Raw genomic sequence first — 19,700 nt, forward strand, 5'->3', positions numbered from 1 at the left:
AGCAAAGATATATCTAAGACAACTTATGCTGATCATCATCCTCAATTTAAACAAAACAATTGATATATGTCGTCACTAACCCCCCTAATATATTCATTTCCTCCCCTCCTGCTACTGCTCCTCATCCTCATCCTCCATGTTAGAAAATTCCCCACATTTTAAGGTACCTGTACGTATGGTGCAAACCAACCCATCTCAGACTCCATCTGGTGATGAAGTCTTCAAAACCCCATCCCCATACGAATTACATTTAATCAATGATACATTTACTTTTAAATATATATACATGTATGTATGTGTATATACACACTTTGTCTATAATTAGAGTTAAACTTCACACCCTACTAACCACTATCTCTTCTTATTCTTACTCCTTCTCCTCCCCCGCCATTCCGTATAAATCTTAATTTCACTCCTCTTTGTTTGTGTTTTTTCTTTTTAAAGAATCTCAATTTTGTTCCAAAATAAGGATCGCTTACGGGGAGGGGGGGCCAGTGAAAGAGAGTGAGAAAGTAGTTATGGTTAAGAGAAATTATTGAACAGATGAGGCTGATACTTTATTTTTGTTTCTACTGGTTCTTCTATTGTCTTTTATCTTGCCGTTTGTATGACATTTACTTTACCGTATTTGATTATTTTTAAGAATCAAGAATACAATTATTTTCTTCTTCTTCTATTATATTATTATTATTATTCTGTATGAGCTGTTCTAGATTTTTTTTTTACCCATTCATTATTGTTCATTTGTATCTTTACAGTGGGGGAGGAGGACGATGTTATTGAAAATGATGATTAATTATCAGGTCGTGTGATTGGGACCAATTCTTTTATTTTTTGGGTGCAAATTTCAAACGTACAAATGCAATATAGTCAATTGTGCATTTCCACACGACTCCGAAATTCAAGTTAGAGAATAAGGGGTGGCTGAATTATAATGATCATACTTTAATATATATATAAATATTATTTTGCTTTTAAATGGGTTTTTGTTCTTTAATATCAGATGCACTGGTTAGTTTATTGATCACTATGAATTGTACTTGGATGTTTGAATTGTGTTTCTTCTCCACTTCTTACTTTCTGTTTTTAAATATGTAGATGTATAATTGACTAATTTCTCAAGATAAGTAATGTTGCTCTAGTTTATACGTACACAATCAATACTTTCTTGTTCACCACATGAAACATATACATATTTATCGGGTGGTGGGGAGATGTACATTGGAGAAAGGGATAGGAAAGGAGGGGATGATATGTTATGTTGGAACAGAGGAGTAGAATTAATCATCATCATGTTTAACAATCATACCATTTACAATAATGATCTCTTATAATGATTTATTTACCAGTTGTACGTTTTCCTATTATTAATTATAAAAACGAAAACCCACAATCAATTAAGTTTATAGTTTATCATCATGATATTCATCACCATTATTCTTCGTCTTGTTTGCTGTTTCCCCCTTGTTTTCGTTTAAGATTGAGCTTGTGCCTTTCTTACCCTGACTCCGTTGGAATTGTTGATTTTAATTGGCTCGGAGTTTTCAGACATTTTTTTTTATATATAGTTTACGATGCAACATGGAAATGTTACTATTATTCCTAATATAGAAAAAGCATTTCAACTGGTTTAACCAGAAGTAGCAAAAATGTATATCAAGTTACGTTTATGCTATTCATAACAACTTCTTACAAACTACAACCTATATATATATATCATCCGTGGGTATTGGTAAAGCAATTGTAACTTTTATTTGAGTTCAGTATATAGCTTTGACAGTATAGAAGGTTCGGTGTTAGTAGCATTGTCAATTGTTTACAATATCAACAATGGTCAAGAAATATTCATGAATCCCATCAGCATGAATGGACGAAATGATTTGAAATTTGTGTTGAACAAAATAAAAGTTCTTCCATTTCATCCACCTTTGAATTTTCTATATTCTTGCTCTCTTAATACCAACATAATACAACAAATAACTAACATATCATCACTTACATCATTATTATTATCATCTTGTGAATTATTATCTTTCCAATCAAACATTTTAATAATTCCATGTTTAATAATATGTTTTTGTTGTGTATCAATTTTAATTTTAACATCTCTTTGATCTAAATATCTAGCTAATGGTATATCAACCATTGGTTTCTCATCATTTAATAATTGATTAATTTTAGATTGTTCTTGATTATTAATTAATTTACTTAATTTATTATCAATTTTAATTTTTTTACCATTATTTAAAAATTCATTATTATATGTTAATAAATTATTTGATTCATTTGGCATTACATAAAGTTTCATTTCTGGTGAAGTACCTAATGCTGAAGTAGTTCCAGTGATTCCAAATATTCTAAAATTACTATCATTATAAATAAAATCAACCGTTGGTTTTAAACTATTATTATTAATTAAATATACTCGTAAATTATTCAACGTTGGAAATTCTAAAATATAATAAGTTATATGAATACTATGAATTTTAAATTCAACTTTACAAAATTCTTCTTTATTATTAGTTAATGGATCGTGTTTATGAATTATTAAAAGGGGAGTTTTTTTAAAAATAGTGAATTTGGTTGATGATCTTGAAAGTAATGGTGGTTTATTTAATATTATATCATTCCAATTTAAATATAAATAAACTCCTGTATGTAAAAAATTAGATATTAAAGGCAATGTATATATTCGAGTAAAATTAGTTATATTTTGATTCATTATTTTAATAGTAGGATTAATTAATGTATCTTGAGATGATATTAATGAAATCAAATCTGATGTATCCTCAACGGGTAAATCGTCTTGTGATGGTTGTTCTTCATTTTCTATTAGTGTTGAAAACGTATCTCGTGAATTTACTCTTTCCATACTCAAATGATACTAGTAGTTGCTTATGGTTTGTTGTTATCAAGTTTGTTGTTATCAATTTGGCGATGATGGATTTTAATTTTTTTTTTTTTAGTTTGTTTGTTGTTGGCGGTGCGTTAACTATGAGATCTGGAGAATTTCCCGATTCGGTGTTTTTAAGACATAATTCCGGGTTCCACTATTAAGGTACACATCTATAAACTACTGTTAATCTGGTTGAGGTGAAGAAATGCGATATCTCTTTGCATTTAATGATCTTATCCATATGTAATTGCTTTAAAATATCTCATCCACGTGTTTTGTCCCACTGTCTCAGATTACCCCCGCCCCTAAGCCATTGTATCAATAGTGAAAAATTTTTCTTTATCTTTTTTGGTTTTTTACTTAGTAATTAGTTTTTTTGGTTTTTCTTCGCTTAATTTCAATAGATAACTTTAAAGAAATATAAAAAAGAAAAATTTTTCAATATCAGTATCAACAAACCACCCGCTAATAACGATGTCATCTTATAAGGAAACATTTCGAGATTTTCCAGTTCGACAAATGGTAATTATTTGTTTAATTAGATTTTCTGAACCATTAGCATTTACTTCAATTTTCCCATATATTTATTTCATGATTAGAGATTTTCAAATATCTCCAACAGAGCAAGAAATCTCTAAATATTCAGGATATATAGCTTCATCATTTGCATTTTGTCAATTTTTATTTGCTGTTAAATGGGGGAAATTACTGGATAAAATAGGTAGAAAATCAATTTTATTAATGGGATTGTTTGGTACTAGTTTAAGTTTATTATTATTTGGATTTAGTCAAAATTATTATTGGGCTTTATTAGCAAGAAGTTTAGCTGGTGTATTGAATGGAAATGTAGCTGTTTTAAGAACAATGATTGGAGAAATTGCCACTGAAAAAAGACATCAACCTTATGCTTTTATGACTATGCCTTTATTATTTAATTTTGGTGCAATTATTGGTCCTGCCATTGGTGGTTCACCTTGGTTAACGCGTCCAAGTAAGAAAAATCCTTATCAAAATCAACATAATGATACTATTATAACTAATGGAATAATTGAAGATTTTTATGAAAAATTTATTACTAGATTTCCATATGCTTTAAGTAACGTAGTTGTTGCTTTATTTTTATGGTTTAGCTTAATCTGTGGATTTTTATTTTTGGAAGAAACTCATGATGTTTATAAATATAGAAAAGATTATGGAGTTGAATTAGGTGATTGGTTATTAAGTAAAATCGGTATTAAATCACCAATACGTCCATGGAATGCTACTAATTTAGCAATCACTCCAATAGATGAACATCAACATCTGCTACCAGATGAAACAACTGCATTATTGGAAACTGCAGAAGCTGAAGATGTATTCCCAGAAGCTGAGCCAGAATTAGAGGTCGCCTCCATTCATAGTGATGAGGATATTGAAAGACAGCAAGAGGATCGTCAACAACAACCTACACTTCTGAGAGTACAAACATATTCAAATGCATTTACACCAAAAGTAATTGGTGTTATTACAGGTAATTTTATTATTTCATTACATAGTGTTACTTATAATGAATTTTTACCAGTTTTTTTAGCATCTAGATTTCAACCAGACCAACTTCAATTCCCATTTTTAATTACTGGAGGGTTAGGATTAGATACAAGTTATATTGGTACATTATTCTCATCAACTGGTATTATGGGGATGTTAATTGTATTAGTTTTATTTCCACTTATAACTTCAAAATTAGGTACTGTTAAAGGGTATAGATTAAGTGTATCCATTTTCCCAATTGTTTATTTCCTTGTACCATTTGCAATTTTCACTAAACATGATTATAATTCAAATTTTCCAACTTGGTTTACCCCAATATTATTATATTGTTTAACCAGTTTGAAAACATTGGCTTCAAGTACTGGTATGCCACAAGTTACTATTTTAAATCATAGGGCTGCAGAAAAGAAATATAGAGCTTATGTTAATAGTTCAGCTATGTCAATTATTAGTTTAAGTAGATTTTGTGGTCCAATCGTATTTGGTTACTTGATGTCAATTGGTGATAAATATCAAATTGGTTGGTTAATTTGGTGGATTATGAGTGGATTGGCATTAATTGGTATGATACAATCTTATTGGATAGACGAAGACGATGATGATGAGTAGAGTAAAATAGAGTAATCAAAAATAGCTGCAAAATGAAATAGAGCAAGAAAATTTCATCAATTTTTAATTTATTGTACTTTGTGTATTGAGATGGGTGATATTGTAGGTTTTGTTACACCTTGTTGATAATTTGTAACTGATTTCAACGGTTCTACCAAGAAAAAATGACCAAGTAAATGTGGGGAAAGAGAGAGAGAGAGAGAGATATAGAAAGGAAGGGTTATTATCAATTGAAAAGGTCATCTGTTGAATCGACAATAAAATCCAATGGAAATTATCAGTCCGAATGTCCACATTGTTGTTGAATCTAATTTTTGCATTCGGGTGTCGTGCGCCAGTGGATAATTTCTGCATGAAAATCTCCCAATCAGGTGTTGTTGTTGTTGTTTGTTTTGTACGACATGCAGAAAAGGTTCACGACATGAGTCAACAGGAAATGTCGCAACTATATTGGTTGATTAATACAAGCATTCATCAACTTATGCTTTGTTTTACAATCGTATAACTTTTCAAGAGAGTGGTAAGAATGATAGTAGATATTCAATGGTAAATGTAGAATACTAAATTACATATATTCAAGATATACATATAAACAGGTAGAAAATAAAACGTAAATTAAAAAAAAAATGTAAAAAAATAAACAAATGAAAATATAGTTATACATTCATCAATTGAGAAAGAAAAACCCACATATTCAAATGATTTTTAATTACTTTTTTGATTGAAGAAAGATATAAAATTTGGAATTCACTCTATGATGATAAATTATTGATTAATAAATGACATTATAAAAAAAAAAAGGAAAGGTAAATTAAGGAACAATGCAAAAACAAAAACATTCATGAAAAGAAAGAAATCAAGATTAAACAGGAAATTGTACAATAATTATAAAATGATTCAATAATAGAAAAACAACCCATTATGACTCTTCATTTTATTGGTTCTATTCCTTCAATTTTTATTCTTGTTCTTGTAATTGTTGAAGTGATGTAATGTAATGAAATGATGATGGTAAAAATTGATATTAGTTAATTATAATCTTAGAATCTTTGGTTGGATTTCTTAGCTTTAATCTTCTTTTGGATGAAAACACCAGAAATGATAAGGAAAGCACAGAAAAGCAAACAGAAAACTAAAATAACACCAGCTGGGAACATTGTAAATGATTATAGATATATAGACAGATAAGAAGAAGTAATTACTTAACTACCAAACAAAAGAAAAAACTAAGAGAAATAAAAAGAAGAAAGAAAAGAAGAAGAAGAAGAAGAAAAGGTTTTCAAAAAAATTTCAATCCAACAGGAAGGATTTGTTTGTTTTTATATATTAATAAAAAAAAAATAGCAAAAAATTTTTATTGGAACTGGTTATTAGCTTTGAGGGAATTTTTTAGTATGAGTTCGGAACTAAAGGAGTGCGCTCCCAATTGTACGCCCATTAATATACATTTATGTGGTAGTGTGCATGTGCACAATAATATCGATTCCAACATTAATAATATTCATCATCATCATCATCATCACCAGTCATATTGATGTTGATGTTGATATTGACCAGTTGGTGATGTAAAGGGAAGTATAACAGTCTAAGGAGTATATCTAATTGAGTGGTTATTGGACACCACCACCAGTACCTACATAATCCATGTTTATTCACACAACCAGCAACTTCAATGTCGATAATCTTGTTCATACATATTTTTGTTTATTTATACACAAAACATTAATTTCCTAAGCCACGAAGAAAGAAAGAAATAAAGAAAACAAAAAACCTAATACAGACCACATTTGATGTTAGTGTGTAGCAGTATAATCTAATGGATATTTGACTCATGGGTCCTTTCTTTCAAATACTAACTTATTTCACTTCAATGATGAAAACCAATTTATTTTTTTGAATTAACTAAATGGCAGTTACTTTAGAATATTCCCCCGAGATGAGATTAGAATAAACAATGTTCCTTCCTTCCCTTGTTACCTCCCCCTCCCCTCGGAAGTCTCAAATATGAAATGAGAGAATAATTATAATATATTGTCGTCATCATGATTACACTAGAATTATTTCTATTTTGTGTATTCTTACATATTTTATTTTATTTTATTTTATTCATTATCTTTTCCTAATTTTTATTTATTTTAACCTTACCTACCGCTTTCATCTATTCCCTCTTCTTACTCTTTCTTTTACTTACTATTCTTTCTTGGAAGTCAGATTCAAATGTGGAGATTGGGTCGGATATTACGGCACAATAAAGAAATATTCAAGATATTTCTTGTCTTTAATAAATCGTCATCATCATCATCAACATCATTTCGTAAATCCATATATATATATAAATTTTTAATAACTTTCTTTATAATATTCTATTATCCAGCACGTTTGATAAAAGATGCATAATTAATGTATACCCATTCTAATCTCTACTTCTTCATTCACTCATTCATTCATTCAGCCTATTATCTTCCTGTATAAACAATCCAAAAAAATCCCTCAAACTAATATTGCATCTTTCAGGAAAGCAAGTAGCCGAAACCAAAATGGAAAAATTTTTTCATTTTCATTTTCATTTTCATTTATTGCCGAACGGGCTCGGATTTGGTTCCTTAAACAAACACAAAACCGGAATAGGAAGAATAGGACATTTATTCCGAGGAATATATCGAGATACTCTTTTGATAAAAACACATTCACAGTACAATATATAAACTATTGTATTGTAATGCAAAGGGAGAATGGGGCCTTAATTCTTTATGAGTTATTTTTTTGTTTAAATCTCATGTTTATAAACTTTGACCACCTTCCCCTGATTTACTACATTGTTTTCTTATTTGGTCTAATAGTTATGACATTTTTTACAAGAGTATAGATATCAATTACCACTTCAATAACAGATCCTTGAGTTATACACCATTGGAATGGGGCATTATTAAATCTACATTGATATCAGGAATAATTCTAAGAATAGTTGATAATATTTACTATCTACATCTATCATTACATAACAATTGAATTCACTCACATATAACACAAATAAATAAACAAATAAAAAAAAACTCTAACCTAACCATCAATAAATAATAATAAACACATATATATGTGTGGGTATCCTTGGGAGTTGTGGTGTATAATAATATCAATGATTGAAGTCTTATCAATCAATTGTAACAACAAAATATCCAAGGTTTTATCAAAAAAAAAATAATATTAAACACTACTTCACCTATTAGTATCCAGGGAAGTATCAAACAACAAATCAAGTAAAGGAACAAGAATAAAAACAGTCTCCCCAATTATAAAACAATGGGGATTATATCAATTATTATGATGGAAGGAATAATGAATAATCAGTGGAGGAGTATAATAGAACATCATGGAGGGAATACAATATCGTAGACTATATTTATCAGGAAATGGGGGGAATACTATTCTAGAATTAAACAATCACATATCAATTAAGAATACAATAACAACCAGGTTGTTGTATTTAAATACAAACAAAAAAAAATTTCATAAACCATTAATTTATTAATTATATTTTCACATATCAATTATGTGAAGATCGTAGTCGTATTCCACGTCGTAGTTTTTCCCTTGTTGTAATCTCCATTGTCAGTGTTGATAAATTACGTCTTTGATAAATTATCCCCCTTGGTGATGCAGATGATGCAGATGATGATGAACGTGGTGCAGAATTTACAAATCTTGACAACTCATCATCCTTTTTGTAAACAACTCTTGGATTGTTCAAAATTTGGGACTTTCTTGGAGTTGTTGAATTATTTCTAGTTGATACTATTCTTGAACTTCTGAGAATCTTATCCTTTTTATAAGTCACATTTGATCCTGCTAAAGATGGTGAATATCTAGGTGGTTCTTCATATTGTTTGATAATTTCTTTAGCTAAATTTTCATCCTTAACTTGAATATCAACATCGATTAAATCATTTCTCTTTGGTTTCTTCTTAATAATTTTCTTCCTCTTAGGTGGTTCAATTTCAATATCTTTTCCTAAATCTAATTGATCATTGGCTCGTCCTTTAGCTCTTGCAAATGCATAAAGATTTTGTTTCCATTCTTTAGTATCATTGGAACTTTGTAATTTAACCTTGGCAATTTTACAAGATCGTGGTAAATCTTTATCTAATTCAAATATCACCGGATCTCGTTTAACATATTTAACATTTGTCAATTTCAAAGGTTTAATTTTCTTATCGCCTTCTTCTAAAATCTTCCCATTATTACATCTTTCCAATAATCCTAAAATATTCATAGATTCTCCACTTGGTATTGGGGTTGGGTTACTTGGAGTAACGCAATCCATTGATACTTCTTTACGTAATATAAAATCAATATCAACTTCTGAAAAAAATGCACATGATTGTGGTACTTCTTTAATGCCCAATTGTTCGCAAAACATTGCTCTTGTCCAAACATTACTTATTTGTAACAACAATGCTGCTTTATATTTATCATTTTCTTTAACCAAATATCGAAGTTCATCATGTACTGTAATTGCTAATCTTGCATCTTCAATTCCATATTTTTCACATAAATATTCCATAGAAATTATCAATAAATGTAAATAATCAACTCCTGAACTCTGAATTGTCCAATTAACTCTAGATGTCATATAATTATTATTCTTTAAATTCTTAACATTTAAAGCATCAGTGATTCTTGCTCCCAATACTGGAGTCTTTGGTTCATCTTGTTGAGCTATTGCTTCTAATGCATTAAACATAACTGATTCACTCCCACCATAATACAATTTGGGTTGATTATTATTAAAATGTTTGGATCGACCCGTCATTCCTTTAGTATTATCATATAATTTCTTTGCAATTTCATTAGCTTCTTTATCACTTATTGAATTGTTGAATTGTTTTAATAATCTACTGGCAAATTTAATCCCAGCTCCATAAATTCTACCATAATTAAATACTTTTGCATCATTTCTAGAAATTCCCAAAATACTTGATGTTTTACTATGTAAATCAGTTTTTTGAGACTTTTCCCCTTCTAAAGTCATCCATCCTAATGCTGTACCTCCGTGGATTTCAAACATTGAATCACCAACTAATGAAGCAATCCATAATTCTTCTGAATCAACATCAGCTCCAATAAAACAATATCCCTTTGGTGCTTCAATTAATGCTTTCAATTCAGATCCAATACGATTTTTTTTAGCATTTGATGCAGTTAACCAAGTGTTTTCTGTAGCTCTACGAGTAATTGTACCCATAGTGGCTAAATTAGGTAAAATAATCGCCATTTCTTTATGTTCTTTAATTTGTTTCTTGGTATCAAAAAATTTGGTTTTTGAAGATTGATTATAAACAACAAATTGATCCATGATTCTATTTCTATTACTTAACCAATATGATGCTTCATTATTAAGTTTCAAGATCTTACTTGCATGTTCATATTCTGATGTTAATGTACCATCTTCAAAATATCTAACATATTGTTTAGAAAGAATATGAGTGCATCTGGCTTTAGGTCCATCTGGATGAGGAACTTTAAATAAAACATAAGCTTTACCATTTGCTCTTAATGAATCTAATATATCCATTTCTTCTTCAGGTAATTGAGGTTGAATATAATTCTTTGCTTCTAATTTTTCAATAACTTCATCATCTCCATAAGGAACTTTAAAACACCATCCTTGAGAATTAACCCAAAATAAAGGATATCCTTCCCATTTTAATCGAAGTAAAAGTGGAGTTATTCTTGTTCTTAAACTTAAATTCATTTCTCTGCCACCAGTAGATTTAAATAAATCTCTATACCATTCAGGATATCCGGTTAAATAAGCTACTTTTTTAGGTAAAGTTCCATCTTTTTTCAATTTTGCTTGTTTCAATGTCCAATTTAATTGGCTTAACCAAGGATCTTGTTCATAATCTGGAATTAATTCAGATTTTTGTTGGATAACAAATTGTACTAATTCATTTGCTCTTTCTTCTAATGTACTTGTAACTTCAGTTCGATTTTTTTGATAACATGATTCTGCCGATTCAAGATATTTAGACCATTTAGTAGTTGTTGGTAAAATCAAATTACCTAAATGTCTTAAAGCAGCAAATGAAACAGGATGAGGAACTCTTGATAAAAATACTGGAAATAATTTCTTAGTAACTTCAAATGTAGCCATTACATCATTTGCACAATAATTCATTAATTTATGAAATCGATTAATTAAAAGTTGAGGATTTTCAGATTCAAAATCTTTACGATCATGTTTATCTAATTCAATATTACAATGAAAATTGGCAACATTAGCTAAAGAATTAGGTGAACCTTTTAATAACCAAGGGTCAGTTTCAATATCCATATTAACAGTAGATTCAGGGAATTCTTTCATTAAAATTTCTTGAAATTCATCATTTGTTAATTCTGAAGGATCCCAATTATTAGCAATATTGATAGATTTATTTAAAAAAGTTTCAGAATCAGGATTTGAATCTAAATCATTTGCCATTCTTTTCGATTTATTATATTTAGCCCAAGTTGGACGTTGTTGTGAACAAATCCCACTAATTGCAACATGTAATGACATACCATCGATATAAAATGCTTTTGATTGTTTAATGTTATATTCATCTAAAACTCTTGCTCTATCATAACTTACATTATATCCAACGATAACTTTCTCTTTCTTCATACAATTCATAGGAATTAAATGATTCCAATCAAGTTCATTTTTAGGCACACCATTTAAAATTTGAATCAATACAGGAGATACCCAACCATACCAAGCTTTTGAAGAAGCACAAGTTGCCATAACGGGATATTTTGAAACTTTAAATAATACTTCAACATCAAATACTAATTCATCTTCTAATGGGAATTCAACTAATTCCGGTTCTTTACCAATTTCATATCTTGTCCAACCACTTTGTAATATCCATTCTTTTTCATTTGGTTTTATTGGAATATTTCCTGATAAAAATTTCCTAGCCATGGAAAGATATGGTTCACTTGATTTTATTCCTAATTTATAAAAATGTTCATCTAATGATTTACCAACTAAATTAGGGAAATTTTGAATATTTATAGGTTCATTAATTTGAGTCTTTTTACCTAATAATTGATTTGTATCTAAATGTTTTTTAGAAATTTCTAACAATTCTTTTGATTTTGGAGTTAAATAGTCATTAGTTGAAGTAGTTGGAAATATTCTCTTGTGTAAATCATTTGATAAATATTGAATACCTAATTGGTTAACTCTTGGTTGTTCTTTAAACTGTTGTTGTGCATGTTCTTGTTTATGTAGTCGTGAAGTTGTGAATCTACAAATAGGATATCTCCTCATGAGACTCCTTCGTAGTACCAGCCGATCCTTTATCATGACTGTACGGTAGTTATTCAATATCTACTATTAATACTACCTCTTCTTCCAGTTGTGATTCAGTCTTGATCTATGAAGTCTTAAGTTTCAAAATAAAAAAAAAAAATCAGAAATTGTGCAAAAGTACACTCCCGCAATAATATCAGTGTGTGTGCGATGGATGGATAGGAAAATACACACAGATGATCTGATTTTTATTAGAGTTTTCTGTATAATGCAACAATTTCCACCAATGACGTTGACGTTGATACTCAGTAGATCAATGTGGGGTCAATTACAATGGATAAGTATTCTAACCTATATATATATATATATATATATCAACTTGTTTTTACAAGAAAAAGGGGATAGGTTTGTAGGTGTATAAACCCCCTTTCGATGTTTCACAATTTTGATATGGGCCTCATTAAAAAAGAGTAAAGATAAACATTTTGACTGTTTCATCTTGATTTACACCTAAACAAATGACCAATGTCTTTTTGGTTTAGCCTAATAGCAATTGAAACATCATTGAAAGAGAATTCAAACTGGATTCTGGAGAAATGTCGTGGTGTCACAAAACAATGTCGTATTTTCATCACAAAAGTAAGCAATTTACCAAATTCGGACACACAAGGGCGTGCACTTTTGTAAATGTATACAAAACTCACTAATTGAGTATGTGTGTTTCCCAAATTGGTAATATGTTTACAAATTGACCAAAAGAAGAAAACATAAACAATCACGTCAATTTTTTTTAACCCAACAAAAACAACACGGGGGAATTGTCAAAATAGAATCACGTTTCCCATGTCATCTGCTGTTAAACCATTGATGTGTTCTTCAATTGAGTTTGAAATTAAACCTTTGATTGCTATTAAGGCTTGTTAGTATGGTAAAATTGGTAGCAATGTGAACTCAAATGAGGTGCGTGTCCTGACCAAAAAAATCAACAACAACAACAACAACTCTATCCATTCATTAAACACTGTAATATGATGAATCGCTACTACTACTAGTAATATGAATATAGATGTAATAGCCAATGATGGTTAATATCCATCTCATTGTCTCTCTCTATGTATATAACAGAATAGCTTACATTTTGTTCATCTTCTTGCCAATTTTGTTACATTTCGAACTAAAAAAAAAAAAATTCCTTCTCTCCAATGTCACCCACACAAAGCAAAAGCGAAAGCAAAAAAAAAACATCATCATCAACAATCAACAATCAACAAAAAAAAAACAAATCTTTATAAACAAAACAACTTTTTCCCTTTTTTTACTTTTTACTTTTCTTTCTTGTTTGATTGTTTCATTTGTTAAGTGTATAACAAGAACTAGAGTGTTATTATTATTATTATTATTTAAATATGGACTTATTAAAGAAAAAAACTAAAGCTGAATTGGCTAAATTGCTGAGATCTTTAGATATTAATATCAATTCAAAAACAAGTAAAACTATATTAATTGAAAAAATTGAAGAACATGTTGAAGAAAATCCTGATGATATCGATATCATCAATAAATTTTTGAAAGGTGATGATGATAATGAATTACCTGAATCTTCTTCTTCTGATGATGATGATATTGTTGAAATTGAAGAACAAGTAGAAATTCAAAAGGAGGAAGAACAACCAGAAGACGATGATGATGAAGAAGAAGAAGAAGAGGAAGTCGAAGAAGGTGATGAAGAAGAAGAGCAAGAAGAAGAAGAAGAAGAAGAAGAAGAAGGAGAAGACGATGAAGAGAAGGAGGAACAAGATGATGATGATGAAGAAGAAGATAAAGACTATGAAGCCCCACCACCATTAAACTTGAAAGAATGGGTATTAGATCCAATAATTGCTAAATCTGAAGATGCAATTGAAACTTTCTACAATTTCACTGATTGTGTTGGTATTACTTATTTAAGAGAAAGTGAAAAATTAAGAGATCAATTATCATCAACAGTTACATTAAATTATTTACAAATTTTACTTGAATTTTTAATTTTTATTTTTAATTTTACTAAAATTGTTCCATTAAATGAAAATAAATTAATTCATCAAATTTTCTTTGATAATTTACCTTATTTATCAAATTCAACTTTACCAACTTTAGAAATTACACAATTATTCAATGGTAAATCTTTAATTACTTTATTTATTTGGATTATTTCAAGTGTTTTAATTCCTGGTTTATTATCTTATTTCATTAATTTCACTTCAAGAGTTATTGAAATTGAAGATGATGAATATTTATTTAGAATTCATAGCTTTGATCCATTTATTTTTGCATTATCAAAAATTTTAACATTTTATTTCATTGGTCAAGCTAATTCAATTGGTTTCTTACAATGTGATTGTTTAATCAGTGGTTTATTTAATAAATCTTTGATTAATCTTGGTTTATATCAAAATTATGCTACTAATTCTTTAGGTAATTTACCTTATGTTATTGGTGCTGTTAATGTTTTGATTTCAATTTATGCTCAATTTGAAGAATATTAATTTTCATCAAATCCTTGACATTTATATATAATCTTTACTTGTCGCTACCATCATCTTCAACCATCATCACCATCATCACCATCATCCTTCCCACCGTTCAACTAGTATAACTAGTACAACATACCCTGCTAGTTCAACATACCCAACTAGTCTAACTTATCCAACTTGTTTTATTTTATTTTACTTTTTTTTATATTATCAATTGTTATTTTGTTATTGTATTACCTATTATTCATTACCCTTATTCCTTATTCTTTATTCTCTTATTACCACCCATTCCTTTTTTTTACTATTTTATATATTATAAATAACTACTTTTCTGTTTGATATTGTTTTATAATAAATTTCCTTATTTCTGTTAAATTTTATCTTTAAATTAAAATGTATAATATAATTATTCAATCAATTCTTTCTTATATGACTATCTATATACATATACTAAAATAAAAATAAAAAAAAACAAATGTGAAATAAATAGTAAAAAAACGTATCATTCATTCATCATTAACATCACCAACATCAGTAGTAGTAGTAGTGATAGTACTAGTAATGTCATCATCATTTATGAACTGGCCATTTAGTTTCAATACCCATTAATTCTAAATCATTAATTAATTCATCAGGTTTAGCCATTTGTGGACCATTAAATTGTTTCATTATTTTAGCTAATATACTAGCTTCTGAATAAACAGTATCAAATTCTTTAAATAAATCATTTGTTTTAAAATTTGAATTAGATCCATTATTACTTCCTTGTTGATTACCATATCCACCACTACTTGAATATCCATTTTTATCTGAATTATTACCTGTTCTTCTACCTCCTGTTCTTCGTTTAGGTAAATTTGAAGATGATGATAATGGTCCTGGTGTTGAATTATTATTATTGGTTGTTGTTCCTGTACCACTATCACTTAAATTTGTATCTGATCCTGAAGTTAATAATTTTTCATAAATTGAACTTTGAATTATTCTCTTATTATTAGTTGATGAATTTTTATGACTTGAATTTTTATTTTTGGAGGAGGAGGATGAAGATGATGATAATGATTTACGTGATAAATCTCCAGTAATGATATTAAATTCTTCAGGTGTTATTAATGGCATAAAATCATGAATTAAAACTTGTTTATTATTATCAACTCGATCAAATTTTAATTCTGGTATAATTGTAGATGATAATTCAGATTGTTCTTGATTGGATAAATCTTGAATAATTAAATTTTTGAAAATTTCTTTAATTTCAACTGAATAATCTTTATTTGATAATCCAAGTATTAATTTATTCGATTCTTTTGAATTCAAATCAAATATATCTTTTTTATTTTTAATATAATCTTGAAACATCTTTTTTTGAAATTCAAAGAAATTTCTCAATTTTTCAAGTTTATTAATTAATACTAAATTGATAATTTTATAAATTTTATTGGAATTATTATAAAAATTTAATGAATTTTTCAATAATTCATAATTTTCAAATATTTTCAATTGAATCAATTCAACATCTCTTTGATTTTCCAATTCTTCATTGATATTTTTCAATTCTTGATCATAAATCAAATTTTTGTTAAATTCAATCTTTGAATTCTTTAAATCATCAATTCTTTTCAATAATTGATATTTTTTAATTTGAAATATTTCTTTACGATACTTCTTTTCAAATTCTTCCATAGTTTCAACTGATTTTCTTAATCCTAATCGACGTCTATCTTTATTGGTGCCTGATGCATAAGCCAATTCTTTTGATGAACTGGTGAAAAAATCATCTCGATCAATTCGATAAAGATTACTAATTGCTTCAGAAGGATATGCATAAACATCTTCAATCTCTTCTTCTCTTTTATATGTTTCACTAATTGGTTTGTTTTTGATATTACTTAACTTTCGTTGCACTTTAGTGAATTTTGGATCAGTCATATTAATTTCGAATACATTTGTAACTCCTTCTTTACCTTGATAATAATCATAATAATTGTTAATATCAATCTTCAGGAAATATTTCTTATCATCAAGTGTTCCATCTTCTTCCTCATCATCGTCTTCTTCTTCTTCACCATCTTCCTCATCTTCCTCATCATCCACATTTACCACATCTTCCTCGTCGTAGTCGTCATCATTAACATTTCTAATAATTTCATTCTTAACTTTTTTATTCATTTCATCATCAGTATCACCACCTTTCATAGTTTCGTCATCAGAGCCTTGAATTTCATTTTCGGAAACTTCTGTACTATCACCATCATCATCATCACGACTAGTGGCACGTCTTTTCTTATGATTTAATTTATCAAGTTCAAAACCTAAAATATTAAATCCTTCTTTATCAGCTTGTTGTCTCATTTCAAATAATGATCCGGCAGCACTAGCAACAACCATATCAATTCTAGGCAATTCTTCATTAGCTTCCAATAATTCATTGAAAACTTTATTAGGTAATAAATTTGCTTTATCTGAATTTAAAGGATATTTCATATAATTAGGTGGTGGGAAAGGTAATGGTAAAGCTTGAACATAAACTAAATTTTCATTATCATAATTTGGTGATTTCATAAATGGTGATACCCCTCTTGAATCATTTTTAGGTTTTCTACCTCTTTTAGGTGGTTGATTTATTCCTGTGGATGAACCATTATTTGCAATTGGTTGATTGATATTATACAAAGACTCATATTTCTTTTTAAATGAAGCTAGTGAAAATGGTAATTTATCATAATTTACAACTGGTGGTGGTGGATAAATAAATGGAATCATTATACCTCTACCATCATCTTCATCATCATAATATTCATCTTCGTCATCTTCATCCTCCTCGTCTTCATAATCGTTAGAATAATCATTATTATTATTATTATTCACTGCATCACCAGCAACTACTTCTTGTTGGTCTTGTTGCTGTTGTTGCTGTTGATGTTCTTTGGTTGTAAGAGGTTTAGATTTACGTTTGATTGTAGTTGGAGGAGGAATTGGAGGTGGAATAGGAGGAGGGAATTTTCGAAGTATACCATTAATCTGATAAGATAATCTTGGATCACTTAAATCTGTAGTTAAATCGGTAAAAAAATCAGAAACTAAATTTGGTTCATGAACAATTGGAATGATATTTTTGGGTACTGAATTTAAAACACTTTCATTCAGTGGATATTCATCAATAGAATTACTTCCTTGTTGTTGATTATCATTATTATTATTGGTAGTAAATTCAAGAATTCTTGGTGTTGAATTTGAAGATGTTTTTTGTTGTTTATTATTAAAAATCAACGCTAATTCTTCTCTTGTTGGTAGTTTAGTAGGTCTTTTAAACACAGGAATATTTGAATGATCCATTTTGTTTATGTGAATTCGATATTTAATGTTATTTTATAATAAAATGTATTTGTGTAGATGTGTGAAATGACTTAGAAGAACAATTATCGGGATTAAAATCTTTAACTTTGATTTTATGAAACAGATAATAAAATGAATGCAAAATTCGATAAATAATACAATAAACCAGCAACTTATCAATATTATTAAAAAATTATCCAACAACTGATCCTTCTTCTTGTTGTTGTCGTTGATGTTGATGTTCTTGTTTGTTCGATTAATTGATTTATGGTTGAACTTTAGTTGAATGATTTTTTTTCCCTTTTTTTTTTTTTGCAATGATAAAAATTTCTTTCTCGTTGTTTTAAATTAAACTAAATTAAAATTCAACCCAATTCGAATTCGTTTATATTATCGATTTTAACTAGTTTGGTCAAAGATATTAATGGCGGTATCACTTTAATCGATATTAACTGTTATAATTCAAGTAATCGATTTAATATATATGTCAAAAAAAATAAATAAAAAAATAGAATTTAATTACTATTCCAGTCTAATCCGCTGGTTAATCTTTTGAATACACTATTTGTTTGGATTATTCTCTAGTAGATGATAATATTAATAAACACAGTATCTCTCTATTCTATATTGACAACTATAATGTCTCCTAGAATATACTTGTAACTAGTATATTTTATACTTGAACTCAATGATCAATGAAATTAAAGAAAAAGTGTGTTGGTGAGTAGTATAGGAAAAAAGGCGTGTCCATAAGGTTAAAAAAATTAAAAATTCTTAACCAAAAAAAAAAAAAAAAAATGCTGCGAATTTGGTCGTGTCCTTGCCCATATGTATAAGTAAAGTTCTGAAGTATTTCTATTATTGACTTACATGCAAACGATCTATCCGGCAAACATAAGGGGGGGAAGGAAGACATTTCAGTTAATAATAGCATGATATTGGTTTATTAGATCAAAGAGAAGATTTGTTGGTATATAAATAAAACTCACGACGAGTCAGAATTACACCAGTGACGCAAATAACCACAATGACTATCATCAACGGTTAGATTGCCATAATGTTTTAATCAAAGTTCAAAATAACTACGTCAGCAATACCCTCAATTTAGTTTTATCTAGCAAGTGACATCTATATTGTAAGTATAGTGTGAAAATAAAAAAACAGAGGGGGGATAAAGAATCTATGCTCTCACGTGTTGAACATCGCGTGCGGCTCGAAATATGTAATGGAAATTATTGATTAATCTACAAGCGTATTACTTGGTAATCTGTAATAATAATAATAATAATAATAATAATAATAATAGAATATGTTTTATATATATTAGATTAATAAGTATATAAAAAATGAATAGACCAGATAGAATCCGAGTCTCTTCAATTTTGGTAAAATTGCTAGATTATAATCAATATAAATTTGTAAAGGTTCAGATAAATACCACGAAGATAGTAATAGAAACTGACGGCCTTTCATCTAATATGAAGCATTTTTGACTTTGGCCTACTCCTCCTATAATCTC

General features: G+C 28.6%; 5 protein-coding genes across 5 annotated transcripts; 2 read left to right on the forward strand and 3 right to left on the reverse strand. All coding sequences in view use genetic code 12, as the record gives it.

The window, feature by feature from the left end:
* Nucleotides 1–1,918: 1,918 nt before the first annotated feature.
* Nucleotides 1,919–2,872, reverse strand: CTRG_02845 (uncharacterized protein; the record flags this gene model as incomplete). The annotated part of the gene is made up of 1 exon (XM_002548502.1): nt 1,919–2,872. One exon carries the CDS (start codon nt 2,870–2,872, stop codon nt 1,919–1,921), a length of 954 nt encoding a protein of 317 aa, XP_002548548.1.
* A 498-nt stretch (nt 2,873–3,370) lies between these two features.
* CTRG_02846 (uncharacterized protein) lies at nt 3,371–5,035 on the forward strand (the record flags this gene model as incomplete). The annotated part of the gene is made up of 1 exon (XM_002548503.1): nt 3,371–5,035. The coding sequence occupies one exon, from the start codon at nt 3,371–3,373 to the stop codon at nt 5,033–5,035; it is 1,665 nt and encodes a 554-aa protein (XP_002548549.1).
* Nucleotides 5,036–8,579: 3,544 nt separating this feature from the next.
* Nucleotides 8,580–12,386, reverse strand: CTRG_02847 (DNA-directed DNA polymerase gamma; the record flags this gene model as incomplete). Its single annotated transcript, XM_002548504.1, has 1 exon — nt 8,580–12,386. One exon carries the CDS (start codon nt 12,384–12,386, stop codon nt 8,580–8,582), a length of 3,807 nt encoding a protein of 1,268 aa, XP_002548550.1.
* A 1,352-nt stretch (nt 12,387–13,738) lies between these two features.
* Nucleotides 13,739–14,857, forward strand: CTRG_02848 (uncharacterized protein; the record flags this gene model as incomplete). Its single annotated transcript, XM_002548505.1, has 1 exon — nt 13,739–14,857. The coding sequence occupies one exon, from the start codon at nt 13,739–13,741 to the stop codon at nt 14,855–14,857; it is 1,119 nt and encodes a 372-aa protein (XP_002548551.1).
* Nucleotides 14,858–15,415: 558 nt separating this feature from the next.
* On the reverse strand, nt 15,416–18,181 carry FGR47 (Fgr47p; the record flags this gene model as incomplete). The annotated part of the gene is made up of 1 exon (XM_002548506.1): nt 15,416–18,181. One exon carries the CDS (start codon nt 18,179–18,181, stop codon nt 15,416–15,418), a length of 2,766 nt encoding a protein of 921 aa, XP_002548552.1.
* Between the last annotated feature and the right edge of the window lie 1,519 nt (nt 18,182–19,700).

The sequence above is a fragment of the Candida tropicalis genome, assembly GCF_000006335.3.
Source record: "Candida tropicalis MYA-3404 genomic scaffold supercont3.3, whole genome shotgun sequence".
NCBI classification, from domain to species: Eukaryota; Fungi; Ascomycota; class Pichiomycetes; order Serinales; family Debaryomycetaceae; genus Candida; species Candida tropicalis.